Here is a 21,203-nt window from a genome sequence, read left to right as displayed (position 1 = left end):
AATCAGATGGAAGTTTGGGGGGTTAAGAATAAAAGTCAAAAGTATTTCAAATGTTTTAAGTTGTTTTATTTGAACTTATAAATGGGTCCACCAAAAATCCAATACTAACATTTGGGCTACCATTTGGGATTTTGGATTATCTTCTATGCTAAATGTTTAGGGCTAACAGCTCCAGACCTGCAAGCACTCAGGGACGAATGGCTGTTACCAGTTTTTAAGATCCAAGTCCATATACGGAATAAATCTGATGACTGGAAGTGAGTTATGCAATGGATTAAACACACAGTCTTATTGGGAGAACAAAGGTTTACGAAGAAGAAACCCCTATCCCCAAAGCTTCAGTGAAACACTTAGAGGAAAAATCGTTTTGTTGTAGTGAAAAACAAAACACTTTATATACTCTAAATGAAAATTTTGAAAGAGAAGGGGAAAGAGTGGTGGGAAGGAGGATTTTAGCACTTAGTGAAATTGTGGACTGAAAGGAGTCTTAAATTTAAAAGTCAAATTCAGCAGAGCACTTAAGCATGAATTTCACTTTATCATGATTAAATCAATGAGTTTTGAGCATGTGTTTACAGTTAAGCATGTGTTTAAATGCTTTTCTGAATCAGGGACAAAAAGATTTCTGTTAATACTTTATTTCCATAATCAAAGTCAGATAACTATTATCAGGAAACATAATAAGCCCACTACTTGCATAACGATATATTTTATCTCACATTAATATCTGTAAAATGAAAATGTAAAAATGGTTGTTGTTGGCCTACACATGTCGGCAGGCCCTCTCTAAAGAATGGGCACTATAAGTATGGCCATTTGGGTTCATGAGAAGGAAGCAGAGGTGGCAACTCATGAGGAAAGAAGGGAGAAATAAATACTGGATACTGGATGGAGGGGAATGCTACCATAAAAAGGTGGTGGGGAACCTCTATGTAAGAACTTAGGGCCTGATCCTCCATTCCTTGTTCAATCAACTCTCCTCAGTTATTTCAATGGAAGCTTTGAGTGGGCAAGGAATGCAGGATCAGACCTCTAAATTATGTAAGTATATTAGGCCTGATTCATCACTGTGTCACCCCAGTTTTGACACTGGTGTAGCTCTATTGATTTCAGTGGAGTTACATTGGCATGAAACTGGAATGCTAGATGTGAATCGGGGCCATTGTTTCTTTATAATGTACATTAAGGCAAAATATTTCACATCCCTCGCTGAGTTTAGGTAATAGCGATTAGAAACCCTGGGATGAAATCCTGGCTCCAATTCAATCCAGAGGAGCTTTGCTTTTGACTTCCCTGGGGCCAGGATTTCACCCCATGTCCGAAAAGAGCACACAGTTACTATATCATTATTTGAAATATGTAACTAAAAGTGTTAATGTTTTCTTACCAAGAGGTGGTCCATGTGTTATAAGAATATCTACTCCATCTGGAATAAGGTTCCATTTCTCTAATAGTGCTTGGCCTCGTGGAAGATTAAAGCCCCAGCCATAAAACCAAGGTTGCCTGCCAAAAGAGGAGGAGAATGTCTTCAATGCTACTCATATGCATTGGTCATCTAATTAAAAAATGGAGATTGATTCTCTTCTGTTAAGGAATTTGGGGCACAAATAGCATTAGTTACCTTCTCCCTACGTACAATGACACCGTATCTGCATACAACCATCATTATTTAATGTGTGGGAAATCAACAAGCTTATCAGCTTAAATATACAGTCTATTGTAAAACGTTTATTGCATTCTTTTAATCGGTTTGAGAGGCAACAACTGTACCAGTTGAAGTACCCTACATAGTGCTATACCTAGAGTCCCATTATATCTATTGGACCACCACTCTGAAGTGTGGGTGTATGTATTATGTTAAAGCATGGCCTTCTTCCCACTTTGACCCTGATCTTACAATTGAATGGGCATGGGCAGAACCCTGCACATATACAGATTCAACTACGGGGTTGGGGCCAGGGGCGGCTCCAGGCCCCAGCACGCCAAGCGCATGCTTGGGGCGGCAAGCCGCGGGGGGCGCTCTGCCGGTCGCCGCGAGGGCGGCAGGCAGGCTGCCTTTGGCGGCTTGCCTGCGGAGGGTCCGCTGGTCCCGCGGCTTCGGCGTAACTCCCGCAGGCATGCCTGCAGAGAGTCCGCTGGTCCCGCGGCTTCGGTGGACCTGGGAGGTTCGCTGAAGCCGTGGGACGAGCGGACCCTCTGCAGGCAAGCCGCCAAAGGCAGCCTGCTTGCCGTGCTTGGGGCGGCAAAATGCCTAGAGCCGCCCCTGGTTGGGGCCATAATCCATATTATGTTTGGTTAACATTGGAAGCATCACACCAGAACAAATGTTTATTAAATTCATACATACTGTACCATTTTCCTCTGTCATCCACCACATTGTTTATAAAATAAAATTTTACATATTCAAGATTTAGTATCCGATGAGAATTTATTTTAGGGTTGTTTTTTTCAACACATTATTTATGGAACAGCTCATTATTAAGTGGTGGGATTATAATAGAGGCAGTCAGAATATAATTCTTTTTTTTATGCAATCCCATTGATTAAAAAGATATATTTCATAGTAATATCATTGTGGCAAATTATGACTTGCTGGTGATGCTACAAGTCATGAAATGTGGGGCTAGTTTTGGGTTGCATTTTTTTTTTTTTTTTTACTGACTGGTGTTCTGGACATAGCCACATATGGAGAACAACAAATGGGCTGCTATGATTTAATAAGGTTTATGATAATTGCAGTCTTAGTGTTTATAAATATGTACACATCAACCAGAGTTCTCCTTCAGATCTTACTTTGTTGAAGAAAGCTTTCCACTCCCTCACGGCATCAAATGAAAAAGCGAGATTTCTTTTAAACAAATTCTCTGAACTACTCTTTGCATCATGTATGGCAAAGACAAAAGAGAATGCTCATGAAGCTATTATTCTTCCTCTTCCGTTACTGATGCTTGACTACCACTTCAGAAATTAACACGTTGTCTGCAATCTTCATGATCATCTATTTTTCACATCTCCTTTCGGAATGCTGTTAGACACGTGTATGCTGAAAATAACTGAAAAACACTGCATACTAAGAGAAATAAAGGAACACAGGCTATCCTAGAAGGGGAATCAAACTGTAGTAGAAGAGCCCTCTAACAAGCAGAGCTTCTGTGGGAAGTTCCCTCTCCTTCCCATAAGTTAGAGGCCCAATTTCTCTAGAACCAAAGTGTTGGGGCTCTGCAGTACTGGTTGAGGGCGGTGTCAAGCTAAGAGTCCATATCATGGTTCTGCGTGGCCCGTTCTCCTGGCTAACTGTTAGCCTTCCATGTGAAAACCTAACTGGAAGTTACTACTGTTGCAGCTGTGACCACCAATCTCTCTCTCTTGGATCATTCCAGTCCCTGTGGTGGGAGACAAAGAGGGTGAGTGCAGGAAAGAAAATGAATGGCAGCGAGGCTCCATTAGCAGGGCCGCCCAGAGGATTCCGGGGGCCCGGGGTCTTCGGCGGTGGGGGGCCCTTCCGTTCCTGGACCCGCCGCCGAAGTGCCCCGAAGACCCGCGGCGGGGATCCCCCCCGCCGCCGCCGAATTACCGCCGAAGCGGGACCTGCCGCTGAAGCGCAGCCCGGTCTTTGGCGGTAATTCGGCGGAGGGGGGCCCCGCCGCGGGTCTTCGGGGCACTTCGGTGGCGGGTCCCGGAACGGAAGGGCCCCCCTGCCGCCGAATTACCGCCGAAGACCGAGCTGAACTTCGGCGGCAGGTCCCGCTCCGTCTTCGGCGGTAATTCGCCAGCGGGGGGTCCTTCCGCTCCGGGGCGGAAGGACCCCCCGCTGGCGAAGACCGGGAGCGGCAGAAGCTCCTGCGCCCGGCCGCACAAGAGTTTGCCGGGCACCCCGGAGCGAGTGAGGGACCCTGCTACCGGGGCCCCGAAAAACTCTGGTGGGAGCCCCCGTGGGGCTCGGGGCCTGGGGCAAATTGCCCCTCTTGCCCCCCCCGGGCGGCCCTGTCCATTAGGAGACATGCTGACAAGGGTAGGGATTGGCTGGGCAGCTCTACCTACCAAAGGGAGAATCAGGCATAGAACAGTGAGTTTCAGATCAGAGTTTTTTGATGAGTTTTTACCTTTCAGCGACTTTTTCCTTATGGGTACTCTCCCACCAGGAAGAGTAGCATGTGGCTCTAAGGTACATGGTTCCTCACCTTCCCACTGCTGGGATGGGAACTTTGCATCTATTCACTGGCTTATCCTGCAATAAGCTAGCAGTGATCTCTGCACCTTATTTACAGGTAAATATTGATTTGGCTGTCTTATGTTAAGTCACTCTCTCCCTTGCCTTGCTGCCAGCGTGCATAGTTTCTCCAACTGTGAGAAGACTGGAGTCAACTGCCTCTATAAATGAAGCAAGTCTTATTTATCCAGAGAGAAGAAGGATGCTCCACTGGTTCAGATACTAACTAGAAGCCCAGGTTTAAATCCCTGTTCTGCAACAGATTTCCTGTGTGAACTTGGTGAAGATAATGAAGGTAAGTTCCCTACCTTACAGAAGTGTTGTGAGGATAAATATAATAAGGATTGTGAGCTGCTCAGCTGTTACAGTAATGGAGACTGTATAAGTACTACAAAGCAGTGCTACTCAAAGTGGTGGTCTGTGGACCGGTGCCGGTCCGCGAGCCATTGGCTGCTGGTCCGCGGCGAATTTCCAGGAAAGAAAGAGAAATAATAGTATAATTTAAAAATCACACTGGAATTCTACCAAGAATAATTATCAGTCGATAAAAGTCAACAATATTAAAGAATACTATGTTTTCAGAAGCACATATTATAATATTGATAAATAAACAAAATAAAAAATGTCTGCCAATTTTTATTTTATTCATATTGTTTGATATAAATTAATATTACTACAAATGTTCAAATAATATTTTCTTGGATCTAGTCATTTTATACTATCCGCCCAGATCCACAGCCTTTCAGTCAGTCTTCAATGTATTTAAATGGGAACATCTCCGCATGTATGCCACACTCCCATTCCAATTAATACAGTGAAGAATGTTAGTTTTTCTGATCTGATGTGCTACGTGCCTATGCAAAAATGGTAATAATATGGCACAAATATGGTACTGGTCCATGGGAAATATGGTACTGGTCCCTGGCACATTGGGGAAAAAAAACTGCCAGTCCGCCACATCAGATAGTTTGAGAAGCACTGCCATAGAGTGCTCACAGAGTTTTGGCCTGTTTCTTTGAAAAAAACACAAGGCTGCAGCCCAAATCACAAATGCCAATGGCTTTCCTTCACTAGGACCACAAAGGAAATCCTAATATGGCTGGTATTCTGGTCTCACACTCAACAAATTTTATTTAGTCAACAAATAATGTTTAGCCACAGGCCCAAAATTAGTTTTCCACAAATATTCTTATGAACAAAACTTCACTTGCAAAAAGTGACTACGAAAAAGGGGGAAATGTGGCAATTCACACTTCGGTTTCCAACTGACCTGAAATGTTCCTGAGACATTTTTCTCCCACCCCTCCTCATCCAGGCCCTAACCAATACCCTTTGGAATTAGTGGGAGTCTTTCCACTGACTTCAGTGGGCACTGGATCAGGCCTTCTATTCTCATGCTCTACAGAGATCATCAATGATTGTGGCGCACAAACAGGAAGCAAAATGTAAAACAACTGCTGTGCTCCCTGAGAAACAAATGGAGAGAAAAACACCAATATTTGCCAAAGAGAAAAGGTAAGAAATCAGTATAGAAAAAATAATTATTTTAAAGATACATTGGAGCATTAAAAAAAAAAAAGAAAGAAATAACCTCGACCGTCAAAGAACTTGACAGCGTCTAGTTGATTCCACTGAAATCCATAGGCTTATGAATCACATATATACATGTAAAATCCCAGTGGTTTGCCTGCCTCTATTAGGCCCATTATATACATACTCACTTTTTGAAGTGTGTTTCTCTTTCTGAATAGGCATGTTCTGCAGCTTATTTAGACAAGGAATATTGTCCCCCTTTCCTCTCTCGCTTTATGCCTGCAGTGCATATTTGCTTGAGTTAGGGTTTGGTGAGTTATGCATGCTGGGGCTGTTCTTTTGTGACTAGGAAATGTTAGAACTTGTGTGATTTGCCATTATGCTGTCTTTTATGACAATCCCAGGAATGATATAAATGTCTGGAATATTTCTGGCTAAAATCTGAAAGGATTCAGTGCATAATATTAGTATTCTTTACATTAAATAAATTCATACACTTCAATGCCCAAACCACACAAAAGTAAAAGCATTTTTATGTTCAGAGGGATTTTATCCCTCAAGTCTCTTCTTGCGAAATGTTATTACAAAACAGCCATCAAAGTTTCTGTGTAGAAAAAAAAACCTACTCATATACACACGAACAACTGTCTGACCTAGAAATCATGTAAAGGCAACTTTGTCTAATATTTCCATCCATCACAGAATGTGGAAGCAAAGTTACAGAGTTAAGATCTGATGCTTTTTTGGATCGCCTTTCTTAGTGTTTACTCAGTGAAAGTATAACTTTTTTATAAAATAGTTCACATGACTATCTATTTTCCATTAATATACTTGGGGGGAAAATCTGCTGGTTCTAGAAAAGGAAGGTGCAAAAAATGTATTTGATAATTAAACACCTATACCATTAATGTACTTCATGTTAGGAGCCAAGTACCCATGATTAACAGTATATTTTGATTTAGGTTTTGCCTTCTTATAGCAAACAGCGTATGTCTCTCAATATCTTACTGAAATTCAGTGCTTTTATTATTATGACAGAAAAATGACTGACTACATATAAGGCTGTAGGGAGAAAAGTATATTGCAAGTGAATATGTTTACTGCACAATTAAGCTTGTGTTAAAAACACATGAACAAGTTTTACAGGTCAACTTGTCTTACGTACAAAAATGCCTGGATTCTCAAAATTTGTGCTAGCAATCGGATGTTGCTTTCTATACTGAATTTCTGTCTTTCTGTTCTAAAGAAACCATTGGAATAATTTTCTTACAGAATGATGGTTGCTATGACAACCATAGCAAATTTTCCTTTTCTGAAACAGATGTCTCATTTAGTTGAAAATTAGAATGTGAAAAACCCATGGGAAAAATTAATTCAAACTTTAACAGAACACTGACTACAATGTAATCTCTTATAGGTTAACCCCTTAACATCTTTCTGCACTCCTATAGTAACCTTCAAATAAACTCTAATTAAACCATTTTAACCTCCTATAAATGACCTTCTTAGCTATCATTGGCACTTCAGTATTCTTTGACGTGTGCATTTCTGTTACCATAATAACAGAGAAAAGTGGCATTAAAAAAGTGGTCAAACACATTACTCCTTTAACTATTTATTACTGTTTGTTCTTTTATTCAACCAAGGAAAGAGGAGCAGTGCAGTTTGAGTGTTCTATTCTATTCTGTCACTTAAATGGGGCATAACTTAGGTTTACATGTAATTTACTGTAAAGGGCTGTGATGCATTACATAAATCTGACCTGTAATTTATGTGAGAATTGAGGGTTTGTGTTCTTATACCGGTATATATCTCAAATTGCTTAGCAGATGTACTAATTGGGTAAGGGATACACAAAAAGGGTACCAGAGTGGGCAAACCAAGCAATATATATGTATTCTCCTATTAGAAGAAGTGAGAGACTGAAATGTGTTTCTTTGTGGCTTTCATTTAACTGCTTAACTAGAAGGACCCATTACTACCTTCATCTACACTTACTAGCTGAACATAAAACCCATGATCATTGCAGGTCAGTTACACATGCACATCTCCAGAATTAGTACGCAATTAAAAAAACATTCCAATTTATCGCATGACCCCCTAACTCCTGGCGGGCTGGTACACTGTAAGAACTTGGGGACTGCAAATTTTACTGCAATAGCTTAATCAAGAATGTGCAGTCAATTGAGCCCAATTCTGCGACTGTTAGTTACACCATTGGTCTCAATGACATCAATGGGACTACTCACATGAGTAAGGGTTGTAGGATCAGACCCAGTGTCTACAAAGATGTATGGGTGACACTTGTCCTTTCTACCATTCCAGAATACTATTAATCAATGAGTAGTGTCTTGAGTACACCGTACAAGCAACAACAACATGTGCTAAAATTTCCGCTATGATGATCTCTCTTCTTGACTGACAGGCATTTCTGTGTCCCATTCAAGCAAGAGATTGCTCTAGTTTTCTCTTTGCTTATGATATATATTTTAAAGGATCACAGTGAAGTGTTACTCAGATTGATCCCCGGCACAGAACTGCTATTTCTCTGTTGTAAATGAACAAGTAGGTATTAGCACATCTTCATACAGAAACTCATTAGAAAAACAAATTGCTCAAAGTTAATCCACGCAGCTCCACTCCTATATATAATTATACAACTGCATATCTTGAACATTAAAAGATTGGCCCATGCATGCCTCAAGCCATACTGGCAAAAAGTACAGGTCAAGGAACATGGGCGTATGATGTACAATTAACATCCTTGTTGGCAAAATTGCAGCCAACAGGCCAAGGATTGAATCACAGAAGATAGAACTGGAAAAGACTGCTTCAGGCCATCATGTCCATCCCCCAGGAACCCAGGCAGGGTTTTCCCCAACAGAACATTTTTTAGTATTTTGTCTGGTCTTATTGGAAATGTGCCAAGCAATTGGGGCTTCCATTACTTCCCATAGCCCAATACTACTCCATAGCCCAATACATTTTACTGTTTGGAAATTCTGACTGACATTCAGCCTCAATTTTACCTTTCTCAGGGCAGTCTACACTTACTACAGCGGCACAGCTGCACTGCTGTAGCGCTTCATTGAAGATGAAACTATGCCGATGAGAGATCTTCTCCCCTCGGTATAGTTATTCCACTTCTGTGAGAGGTGGTAGCTGTGTCGATGGGAGAAGCCTTCCTGCCAACATAGCGCTGTCTACATTAGTTCAGTATAACTCCGTCACTCAGGGGTGTGGATTTTTCCACACCCCTGAGTAATGTAGTTATATGGATGTAAGTTTATAGTGTAGACCTGGCCTCAGTTTCATCTTATTATTCCTAGTTATAACCCTATGAACTACTTTAAATATTGTCCATGATTACCTGGAGTTTATACCCTTCAGATGTTTGTAGTCTCATGTCCCTTATCATTGCATTAATCTTTCCTCAAAAGTCCCTCCAGTCCACTAATCATTTTTGTTGCTCTTCTCTGAACTCCCATCTTCAATTCTCTTCCCTGGTTCTCAAAAGTGCCTTCATGATCCTGTCACATCATCTTTTGCTGGGGTTGGTTGTTCCCACAATGACTGTTAATGGGAAATCCAAAATGTTCTTACTGTGCTATCACTTGACCTTGTACTCAGAGGGTAGAAAACGATCTTGAATGGGCATGGTGAGTAAAGTAGCTATTCATCACTTAGAGATAAGAAACTTTGATAGGGCAGTGTTTGTTTATAGGCTTTTTTATGGCATGCATCATCTTAATACATGAATACCTCACAAACGTTCACAGAAATGTAGGGCTGGAAGGGATCTTGAGAAATCATCAAGGCCAGCCCCCTGCACTGAGGCAGAACCAAGTAAACCCAGCTCTTCCTAACAGGTGTTCGTCCAACCTGTTTTTAAAAACCTCCAGTGATGGTGATTCCACAACCTCCCTTGGAAGCCTATTACAGAGCTTAACTAACCTTGTAGTTAGAAAGTATTTCCTAATATCTAACCTAAATCTCCTTTGCTGCAGATTAAGCCCATTATTTCTTGTCCTACCTTCAGTGAACCCGGAGGACAACTGATCACAGTCCTCTTTAGAACAGCCCTTAACATATTTCAAGATGTTACCAGGCCTCTCCTCAGTCGTCTTTTCTCAATACTAAACATGCCTTGGTTTTTTAACCTTTCCTCTTAGGTCAGGTTTTCTAAATCTTTAATCATTTTGTTACTCTCCTCTGGACTCCGTCCACTTTGTCCATAACTTTCCTATATTGTAGTGCCCAGAACTGGACACAGTACTCCAGCTGAAGCCTAACCAGTGCCAAGTAAAGTGGAGCAATCACCTCCCATGTCTTACATATGACACTCCTTTTAACATACCCCAGAATAATATTAGCCTCTTTAGGAATTGCATCACAATGTTGACTCATATTCAATTTTTGATTCACTATCCTTTTCAGCAGTACTACTGCCTAGCCAGTTATTCCCTAGTTTGTAGTTGTGCTTTTGATTTTAACTTCCTATATGTAGTACATTGCACTTGTCCTTATTTAATTTTATCTTGTTGGTTTCAGATCAATTCTCTAATTTGTCAAGGTCTTTCTGAATTCTAAACCTGTCTTCCAAAGTACATGCAACCCCTCCCAGCTTGGTTTCATCCACAAATTTTATAAGCATTCTCTCCACTCCAGTTCCCCAGTCATTAATGAAAATGTTGAATAACACCAGACCCATGGAAGGCCCCTCTGGGTCCCCACAAGATGTCTAGTCTGACAGTGAGCCATTGATAACTACTCTCTGAATATCATTTTCAACCAGTTGTGCACCCATCTTATAGTAATTTCATCTAGACTGCATTTCCCTAGTTTGCTTATGAGAATGTCATGTAGGACTATGTCAAAAGCCTTACTAAAATCAAGATACATCACATATACTGCTTTCCCTATCCATTAGGCCAGTAACCCTACCAAAGTAGTAAATTAGGTTAGTTTGGCACAATTTGTTCATGACAAATCCATGCTGGTTTTTCCTTATAATCCTATTATCCTCTAGGTGCTTACAAACTGATTGTTTAATAACTTATTCTAGTATCTTTCCAGGTAGTGAAGTTAAGCTGACTGGTCTATAATTCCCTGAGTCCTCCCTGTTCCCCGCTTTAAAGATAGGCACTACGTTTGCCTTTCTCCGGTCCTCTGGGACCACACCCATCATCCATGGATTCTAAAAGATAATTGCTAACAGTTCTGAGATTGCTTCAGCTAGTTCCTTAATATCCCCAGGATGAATTTCATCAGCCCTGCCTACTTGAATACAGTTAAACCCTGTTATCTCGACGGCCTAGGGGTTTGCCAAAAGCCATCGAGATAACCAATGATCGAGATAAACCCCTATCCACCCCCCCACCCCCTCCCTGCCCCCTTACCGCGCTGCCTGCACGTGGCTGGATCCGGCAAAGCGGAGCCGGGCGGACGGGCGGACGGGCAAGCGGAGCCGGCGGGCGGGCGGCAGGCGAAGCCGGGACCAGGTATGTGGGGCGGGGACGGGCAGGGACCAGGTATGCGGGCCGGGCGGGTGGGCGGGGACAGGCAGGGACCGGGTATGCGGGGGCGGGGAAGCGGGGACCGGCGGGCGGGGAAGCGGAGCCGGCGGGCGGGCGGCAGGAAGCCGGGACCTGGTATGTGGGGGGGGGACAGGCGGGGACGGGCAGGGACCAGGTATGCGGGCCGGCGGGCGGGCGGGGACAGGCAGGGACCGGGTATGCGGGGCGGGGAAGCGGGGACCGGCAGGCGGGGAAGCGGAGCCGGCGGGCGGGCGGCAGGAGAAGCCGGGACCAGGTATGTGGGGCGGGGACGGGCGGGGACGGGCAGGGACCAGGTATGCGGGCCGGGCGGGCGGGCGGGGACAGGCAGGGACCGGGTATGCGGGGGCGGGGAAGCGGGGACCGGCGGGCGGGGAAGCGGAGCCGGCGGGCGGGCGGCAGGAGAAGCCGGGACCAGGTCTGTGGGGCGGGGACGGGTGGGGACGGGCAGGGACCGGTATGCGGGGCCGGGCGGGCGGGCGGCGAAGCGAAGCCGGGCGGAGGGGCGGGCGGCAAAGCGGGGAGCCGGGCGGGCAGGCGGCAGGCAAAGCGGGGACCAGGTATGCGGGGACGGGCTGGCAGGGACGGGCAGGGACCGGGTATGCGGGGCCGGGCGGGCGGGGACGGGCAGGGACCGGGTATGCGGGGGTGGGCGGGTGGCTGGGGACGCGGGGAGCGGGCGGCTGGGGAACCGCGCGGCTGGAGAGCCAGGGAGCGGGTGGCTGGGGACGCGGGGAGCCGGGCTCGAGATATTAGGGTTGGGCAAATCGACATAACAGATGAGAAGCCCATAAGATAAAGAGGGAGTTTGGCGGTTCCACTTCTAAAACCTCGAGTTAATAGGATTGGCAAGTTAACCGAGGTCGACATAAATGGGTTCGACTGTATATCTAACTTATCTAAATATTCTTCAACCTGTTCTTTCCCCTATTTTGGCTTGCGTTCCTTCTCCTTTTTTGTTAATCTTGTGCTGAGTATCTGGTCATCATAGACCTTTTTAGTGAAGACTGAAACAAAATGGGTGTAAAGCACCTCTTGATGTCATCAGTTATTAGCTCTTCCTTCCCTGTTAAGTAGAGGACCAACAAGTTCCTTCATCTTTCTCTTGCTCCAAAGATATTTAAAGAACCTCTTCTTATTGCCTTTTATGTCCCTTATTAGGTGTAACTCATTTTGTGCCCCAGCCTTCCTGATTTTGTACCTACATGCTTGTGCTATTATTTTTGTACTCCTCCTTAGCAATTACTCCATGTTTCACCTTTTCTAGGATTCCCTTTTGATTTTCAGGTCATTAAAGATCTCCTAATGGAGCCACATTTGCCTCTTATTATTCTTCCTATCTTTCCTTTGCACTGGGATAGTTTGCAGTTATGCCTGTAATATTGCCAGCTTTCCTGAACTCTTTTTTTCCCTTAGATTTTCTTCCTCTGAGACCTTAGGTACCAGTTCTCTGAGTTTGTTAAAGTCCGCTTTTTAAAAAATTCTTTTATTATTATTATTCTGCTGCTCTCACTCCTTCCTTTCCTTCCTGAACAGGGTTTAGCAAATAGAAATAAATTAGGTTTAGAGATGGGAGATGAGAATGATTGGAAACATAGAAAAATGTGCACATGAGACCAGTTGAAAAGACTGGGACTGTTTACATTTAAAAGGAGATCTATAAAAGGGGACATGATAGAGGTATACAAAACAGTTCACTGTATTGAGAAAGTAGATCAGTCAATCACTTATATTCACTATCACAATTCACTTTAAATTCAAGAACAGAACATTAAATGAAACTGAAAGGCAGCACATTTAAAACTAATAAGGAAATACTTTTTTACACAATTCATGATTGGCCTATGGAACTCATTGCCACAAGATATCAGAGGCCAAGAGGTCAGCAATATTCAAAGAGAGGTTGGGCATTTATATGTGTACCAAGAACATCTAGAATTACAATAGAAAGGATTAAAATAACAGGATCATTGGAAGAGATTAAACCTTGATGCTTCAGGGCATAAACCAATCTCTAACTGGTGTACTTTAGAAAGGGAGTTTTCCTGGGGTAGGTTATTCCATAACTACCTCCTGCAGGGTTTCCTGTACCTTCCTCTGAAGCAGCTGGCTCTGGCCACTGTTGGATTCAGGATACTGGACTAGATGGACAATTGAACTCATCTGGTATGGCAACGCCTATATTTCTGTGTTTGCAATATATCCTCATACACCCCTATAAAGTAAGCAAACATTATCATACTCATTTTAAAGAGGGGGATTTGAAACAAAGAGAGAGTAAGTTACTTACCCAATGCCACAAGGAAATCTGTGACAAAGCAATGAATTCAGGTTAGATTTCCTGAGTATCAGTCTAGTGCAGGGGTCCCAGCGGTGCGAGCCGAGGGATGTTCTGGCCGCGGCTTCCTGCCTCCCGCATTGGCCTGGGACCGCGAACCGCGGCCAGTGGGAGCCGCGATCGGCCGAACTTGCCGACACGGCAGATAAACAAACCGGGCCGGCCCGCCAGGGTGCTTACCCTGGCGAGCTGCGAGCCACCGGTTGCCGACCCCTGGTCTAGTGCCTTAGCCACAACAGCATCTTTTTCCCATTGTGGAGAAGCTTGCAACACCTGTTTTTGCTATACATGCTCCGTGGATAAAAAACTACAGTATCCAGGGCTGTCATTTCTGCAACTTTCAATATAACTGATTAAAAAAAAAAAGAAAGAAAGAAAAGCAGTCCAGAAATTGGAGTAGGGCCCTTTGTCAGTAATTATTTTTTCAATTTCTAGATACACATGAAACCATTAATCTTTTGTTTAGTGAAGGACTTCAGACATCTCTGACTGGAAAGAAGAAAGACTGAATAGTGACTAATATGAATTGATCATTTCTAAACATGAATCTGTTATAAAATAATGAAAAATAAAATGAAATCTATTTTATCTCCATACCAAGAAAAAGCAGGATAACAGGCAAGGAGAAAAATTCCTGAAATGCTGATTTTCAAAACAAGCCAGTACCAATGGAAGTAGATTCTTTCATTCTGCTGGAAGCCAAATGGAAATCTCCCAGTTGACGTTAAAAAAAGAAAATCACTCAAACTTTAATGATGAACTGGACTAAGAAGCAAAGAAATTCAACACTAAAGATAAAATCCTATCACTACTTAATATTGGGATATCTGCTCACCCTACTAAAGGGACTGTCCCGATATTAGGGGCTTTGTTTTAGATACGCACTTATACCACTCCACCCCCTCCAGGAAAAAAAGGTGTCCTGATTTTTCACACTTGCTATCTGGTCACCCTATTACTTAGTGACTCAACACTGTGTAGTAAACTGAGCATAGGACTAAGAAGCTTATTTCCTGAAATGTTAGGAATTGTTTCCTCAGTTTCTCATCACCAGAGAGTTAATCCCAATATAAGAGTGCAGCCAGGTCCTTGGGGCTATGCACAGCAAAGTGGCAGTTTCCTATGGAATCATTTCCATAGCGGCATAGTAGCAAAGGGAAATAAAAGCATGAACAGTGGAGCAGCACTATTTTTTGAGGTCCCACAGTCCACTTGGAAGTTACCATCTTGTTTTTAATGTAGAGCTCCTGAGGAATGAACCAATCAGCAAGGGAAGACAAAATCAAAATTCATCCATTCATGGACCCTTTCAAAGATTTTTTTTTCATTGCTAAAAGAAATAGCCTCCTTCCCCATTTGGAGGTCTCATGGAGTAGGGTTGGGGTCTCCTTAAAGAAGTCTACTATAGACCTCTCTGGCCTTTTTCTTAAGGGCTTCTCTTGTCCTTTGTATGGCAATCGAGCTGAAGAAGAGCCTCTGCTTTGGAGAAGGGTGAAGAGGGGGGAACACTTAATTAAGCATCTATCACAAGGTGAAACTCACCCGTGTGCAAAGGGCCAGAAAATTACTACTTAAGTCCCATTAATTTAAGTAATGCCTAGGCCTTGTGCTGGCCCGTGGCACAAGGGTGAATTTTATCCACAAAGAGGAAATGTAACCCCAAATAAAGATTAGCCTTTGTGGCTATACAGCTCAAAGTACTTGTGAAACTTCCATGGACTTTTGAATATGACAAAACAAGATTAAGTGCATTCAAAATCCACAAAAAAAGGCCTGAACAGGAGCCACTTTTCAGTTTAGAAAAATGTAAATCTCACCAGATTTACATTTTTACTTTCAAAATTCCAGGAGTAAATAGACCATATGGACCTGCTCCCTGCCAATTCAGGTTTTTTTACAAAAATCAAAACCCATTTTGAGTTAAATGAGCATAAAAATGCTTCCAAAACCAATAAATAATAAGTGCATATATATGTATAAAGTATATCATTTTTAACACATATAATTTAGCAACAGCTGAATTTATTTCTTGTAAAAAAAAAGGCTCCTATGCTGACACCTTGTGTGCCAAGTTTCCACCTGAATTGAACTAAAAACAGCTCTGTTAATAATTTCCTGAAATCTTTAATTCACCCTTAAGTATGGCAGTGCAAAACAATAATTTTCTGTACCTGAAGCTTATGGCTTGAGATAATCTTTTTATAAAGTACACAAGGATGTTCAGCTCACCTGGCTGGGAATTCTGACATATCCCTTTGAAAAAGAAACATATGTGCAAGACCTTCACCTGGTGTAAATCAGACAGTTCCATTCACTTTGGCAGAGCTATGTGGTACCAACCAGGTGAGGATCTGGCCCATAATGCTTGGCAACAGAACTTCAGATATTCTACTGTCATGGCCAGGGAAGAGGCTGTTAACAATGATGGATTTAAATTTTATCAAAATAGATTTTAAAAGCTCCACAGGATGCTTGATGATATTGTTGTCTCTTTCTTGGGTGTTAGCACAAGCAGGCAGAGTCCCCAGAATGATGACACAGGCATGAGCTCAGTAACAGCAGAACACGTAATTGTTACTGTTCCCCTCCAAGGGCTGATGCTACTGACTCCAAAATCCTTCATCTCTCCCGCCCTCCCCCGGCAGAAAACACTCCTCCCCCGACCTTTCTCTCAGGGTTACTTGCAGGGTCAGGAACTCTTCTCAGGAGGAGCCACACCCTTTAGGGACTGTCTGTGGATGTGCCCCACACAGGCACACGCAGCCAGCACAGTCACTCTGTTACAATATAAAACTGTTGCTCTGCTTATTGGCTCCACGGGAAGGAGTGGACTAACGTTCCCCTCCTCCAAAGCAAGGGGGGCAGGGAAAGAACTGGTATATGGTGCATTAGAATTTGTTCCTTGGTGGGCTTATGGGGTGGTGCAGCTAAGCGCTGTCTTTTACTCAGGGTGGATTGTAAAATTACCATCTAGTCACCAAGTCTGTGCATCGATTGTGCCTGAATCTAAGGAGATGTATACAAGCTGTTGGGAACAAAGTAGTGGTGGTGGTGAAATAGAAGCAATCCTCAGCTAGGGTAAATCTTTATAGCTCCATCAAAGTCAATGGAGCTAAGACAATTTACACCAGCTGAGGATCTGCTCCCAGGAGTGGTGTGTCTGCAAACGAGTTATCTGTTTGTGTTTTCCTTACTTGGAATATTGCCAAGGGGCTCCACTGTTCCCAACAAAAGACAAAGCACAGTAGATTAAGGCTGGCATTACATGGGGGGGTTACACCTTGCTCTGAAACATCCTGCAGTAGCTGCTGTCAGAGACTGGAAACCCGACTGCAGATGGGTCATTGGTAGCTGGAAGTTCTTTTGTTAATGCAAAAATAAAAACACTTAAAATCAGCTCTTGCTCACAAAATTAAACTTTTAAGTAAATGTGAAAAAGAAAAGAGAAAACTGCTCTTGGGTATTGCTGTTTCACTCTTGTGGTTTATGAACTGCGTGAAAGGGAATCATTCCCTGTAGTGAAATTACGGGTCTCTTATTCTATAGGTCTTAAATTAAAAACTAGCTGAATCCAAAGTGGACTAGTTTACTGGATCTGAAGAGTCAATTATTTCTTTTAAGTAACTGAAATTGAACTAATTTGCCCAAATACATTATACAAATAACAATTATTGTCCAAGAAAGGATATTTCCCCCCAAACTAATTAAATCAGGGTAGTATATTTTTCTACTATCCTCAAATTTAATTAAAACTAAAGATATTTGTACTGAAGTAAGCAAATGCAAATTTTGTTCATGGAAAAATCTTACAGAATATTAAAGTTACCCAATGTGGACAAAGATATTACAATAAACAAAGTAATTTTAGCACCCATAAAACATGCTCTGAAACTAACTATAAATGATATAACTATATAGAGATATACAGTATGTACACACACACATATAATTCTCCACTGACTTGCACTTTGTGCAATCATTTGTAGCTGTAAAGTGGGTATAAAATGCTACCATTCAGATTTGGTAACAATTTAAACTCACTTTGCACACATGTAAGTGACTCCACAAAGTGCAGCACAGTGAAGCATCAATCCCTATCTATAATACACAAATACATGCGGGTACGTAATCTGCAAGGTGGTTTAACTCATTGTTTTCACTGTTCCAGTACTGAGTTTACCAATCCTCAGCTAATGTAATTTTGGACTAATCCTTGGACTAATGTAATTTTGGACAGAAATCTTGTTTGGGAGGAAGTATTTTGTGGCAGATTGATTAAAAAATAAATAGCAGGTATTTGAAGCTTGAACTCTTATAATAAATCCTGGGGGAAATATAATAGTGGGCAGAGTGCAGCTAAAGTGCTCAAGAATGCATGATAAAAGTGATTTATCATATGGTTCTGCAATTTATCTCCATCACATATGTGGTATATGATATGTATAGTATTACACATATACAGTCACTCATAGTGTATATAAAAACTATATGCTAACGCCCGACATGTTCATTTAACATGTAATGGAAGACTAATCTTGAGTAATGGGAGTTCAGTTTTTTTGTTTTACTTTTTTTTTTCCTTTTTCTAGCACCGTAAAAGCAATTTTTCCTACTGTACATCAGTCATTTGACTGAATACTACAGTAAAAATTAAGGATTCTATCCTGAGTTCTGAGGAACAACTCACATCAGTTAAGGAACTCGTGTATAGTCTTTGTAGGATGGGTCTTGTATTTCCTACATTTTCAAGTTATAGCGTGGAAAAAAATTTCCAAAAGAAGTTTTGCTACTCAAAATGCACTCGTTTTAAGCAATATGCTGTTAGCCAAAGAAACAGATTCAGGCAAAAACTTGTTTGTTAGTTTACACAGTTATAAATACAGGCTACATGCACTTCTCAAATCTTGCTTTCTGCCATTTGAGAATCTTTTACATTTCAAGTGTTATTCAATATGAAAAAACCTGAGCATCTGAATTTAATAGCTCATCAAAATCATTTTTGCAGGAAGTACCATTTGTATGATCTTCCAGATGCTGCAAATTAAACTATAGTGTTATGGTTTTAAGCATTTTTAGACACAGCACTTTCCAAAAATGGAATATAGTTTCTGATAAGTACAGAATAAGGGGGAAAAAAAAGTCACTCCATCATTCTATTAAAACAGCAGTTCTCAAACTTTAGAAACCCGAGGACCTCCATTTTGATTTAAAATTTTTCATGGACCTCCAAGCTAGCTTCTAATTTTCCCCAGGGGTGCTCATCCCCCATTCCACCCCTTTCCCCGCCCCACCTCTTCCCACCCCTGCTGCTCCTCTTCCCTGCCTATTTCCTCCCCTTCCCTGAGTGTGCCCTGTCCCTGCTCCTCCCCATCCCTCCCAGCACCTCCTGCACACCGCTGAACAGCTGTTCCATGGCATGCAGGAGGCACTGGGAGGGAGGAGTTGATCACTGGGGCTGGCAGCCCCGGACACGACTTGTGGACCCCCTGGAGTACCCTTGCAGACCCCCATGGGTCCGTGGACCCCAGTTTGAGAACCGCTGCATTAAAATATAATTAAACCTGGTTTTACTTGCTCCAGACTCTAATTAATATCTTTTACCGGGATGATCAATTTTCTCTTTTCTAAAAATGTTCCTATTCTTCATGCGTCTGTCACATGTTCCATTTACTGAACACCTGAAATAAAACATCTTCAGCATTCTCACCATAATGCTACAGACGTATCAGGCTTAAGATGTCAAACCTTTCCCCAAAACACCAGTATATACGATATGCCTCAATTTTCAATAACTAGGGGAGTCTATTATTCACACTCATGATTTTCATTTTCCTGGAGAAGCATGTCAGTCTGCCTAAATTACTCATTATATTGCATACCTCCAATGGATTGGTTAAGAAACAGCTCCAATCCCATGGCTTTTAACAACACAGAACATTCATCTTTTAAAAAAAATATATTTCTGAGCTATCAAAACCCAGCATCCTGTAACAGGCACTGCCAGAGCTAGACATTAAAACATGCAACTAGCTTAAAAATCTAATTAAACTGAGATCTGCAGGAATTTTAAATTGCAATTTTCTTTTTGCTTAAGGTAACAGTACAGAGGTAATTCTGCTCTGATTACCCCTATTCTAAACGGATGAAGAACTGAAGGTGGGGAAGGGGGATGTAACATAAGATGAAAATCTCCTCTTTTGTATAGCAGCTTCTGTGCCATTCTGCCCCAGACCACAGGACAGAGAACCCATTTATGTATGGGTGTGGGTGTGTGACAGAGAGCATAAAGAAATACGGGAAAGAGGTTTTCTCAGATCACTTTGCGTATGTCTATGCCGCAGCTGGGACTGCGCCTCCCAGCCAGGTAGACAGATACGCGCCCGCTCCGCTCAAGCTAACAGACTAAATATAGCCATAGGGATATATATAAATATAGCCAACCTTGGACCCACAGAGTCAAGTGGGCTTGTATTCAGGTGGCTACCTGGCGCTTCAATATTCACACTGCTATTTTTAGCCCACTAGCTCAAGCAGAGCTCACATGTGTCTGTCCACCCAGGCTGGCAGGCATGCTCCAGGTGCAGTGTAGACCGACCCTTTGAGGCAGAACAGCAATTTGAGTATTTTGTTTGCATTTTAGAAATAGGAGTCTGACATTTACCATCTAATATTGCTGCTGCTGTACCTGTGAGCCATATTCCCAACGGAGGGAGCGGGGGACGACTAATATTTAACATGGTGTGTTAAATGGAGTAAATCTTTGATTTTAATACAATTTCATTTTAATTGATGTGCACCTCAGTGACTGTAAAGATTTGTACAAGGCCTGGCAAAACAAACATTAGATGATTCATCACTGGCAAAATGAAAGTGCGTCCCTCTTGTGAAATGAACCTATAAATCTTTGTTACATTATTTTACTGATGGAGACCGAGCTCAGTGAGGAATGAAAAACTATGATAACTGTTTGGTAAGGTGGAGAGGAAAGACAGAAGACACCAAAATGGAGACTCAGATTGCAGAAGCGTGTGAACTGGCGTAAAGCAAAAGCAAGCTGGACTAGTTTGTCACTTTGCCATTTTTACCTGAACGATTACTAACTGTATAACTAAAGTTACCATTCCCCTCCCTGAATGGATGTAGCAGAGTCCCACACAACAATCAGAGCTACAAACTCAGGACTGCAATGGAATAAATAGTTAGCCTGAATAAGCCAAGCATGACTTGGCTCTCAATATTACAACAGGGGTAAACTGAATCAAGAGAACAGTAACAGCTAGGACCAGAATTGCAAATTCAACGTTACAAATAGTGGAGTGGGGATTTTGATCATTAGTGGCCAGATTTCCCCTTGTGTTAAAGTTGTTTTTGCACCAGTCTGACAGCTGATGTAAAGTAAAGCAGCCTGAAGACTGCTCTGTTTCATGGCAGGGATCAGTCACACCACACTCCTGGGCTTTACTAAGCACAGCAGAGGACCTTGACCTACAGGTTATTAATTTATGTGCCACTGAATGCCCATTACCAAAACAAAAACTCTTTCCCATGAACTGGTGAGAGACTGTAC

The 21,203-nt window shown here is 42.4% G+C and overlaps 1 protein-coding gene across 1 annotated transcript in view; it reads right to left on the bottom strand.

The window, feature by feature from the left end:
* Positions 1-21,203, bottom strand: part of MPPED1 (metallophosphoesterase domain containing 1) — a 77,514-nt gene that overhangs the window by 11,901 nt on the left and 44,410 nt on the right. Inside the window, exon 6 of the mRNA XM_044981088.1 lies at positions 1,388-1,503. Coding sequence (XP_044837023.1) covers positions 1,388-1,503 — 116 coding nt within the window. The remainder of the gene's footprint in view (positions 1-1,387; positions 1,504-21,203) is intronic.

This window comes from Mauremys mutica, chromosome 1, assembly GCF_020497125.1.
Source record: "Mauremys mutica isolate MM-2020 ecotype Southern chromosome 1, ASM2049712v1, whole genome shotgun sequence".
NCBI classification, from domain to species: Eukaryota; Metazoa; Chordata; order Testudines; family Geoemydidae; genus Mauremys; species Mauremys mutica.
The sequence above is the reverse complement of the archived record's forward strand: the minus strand, read 5'-3'. Positions and strand labels throughout refer to the sequence as shown.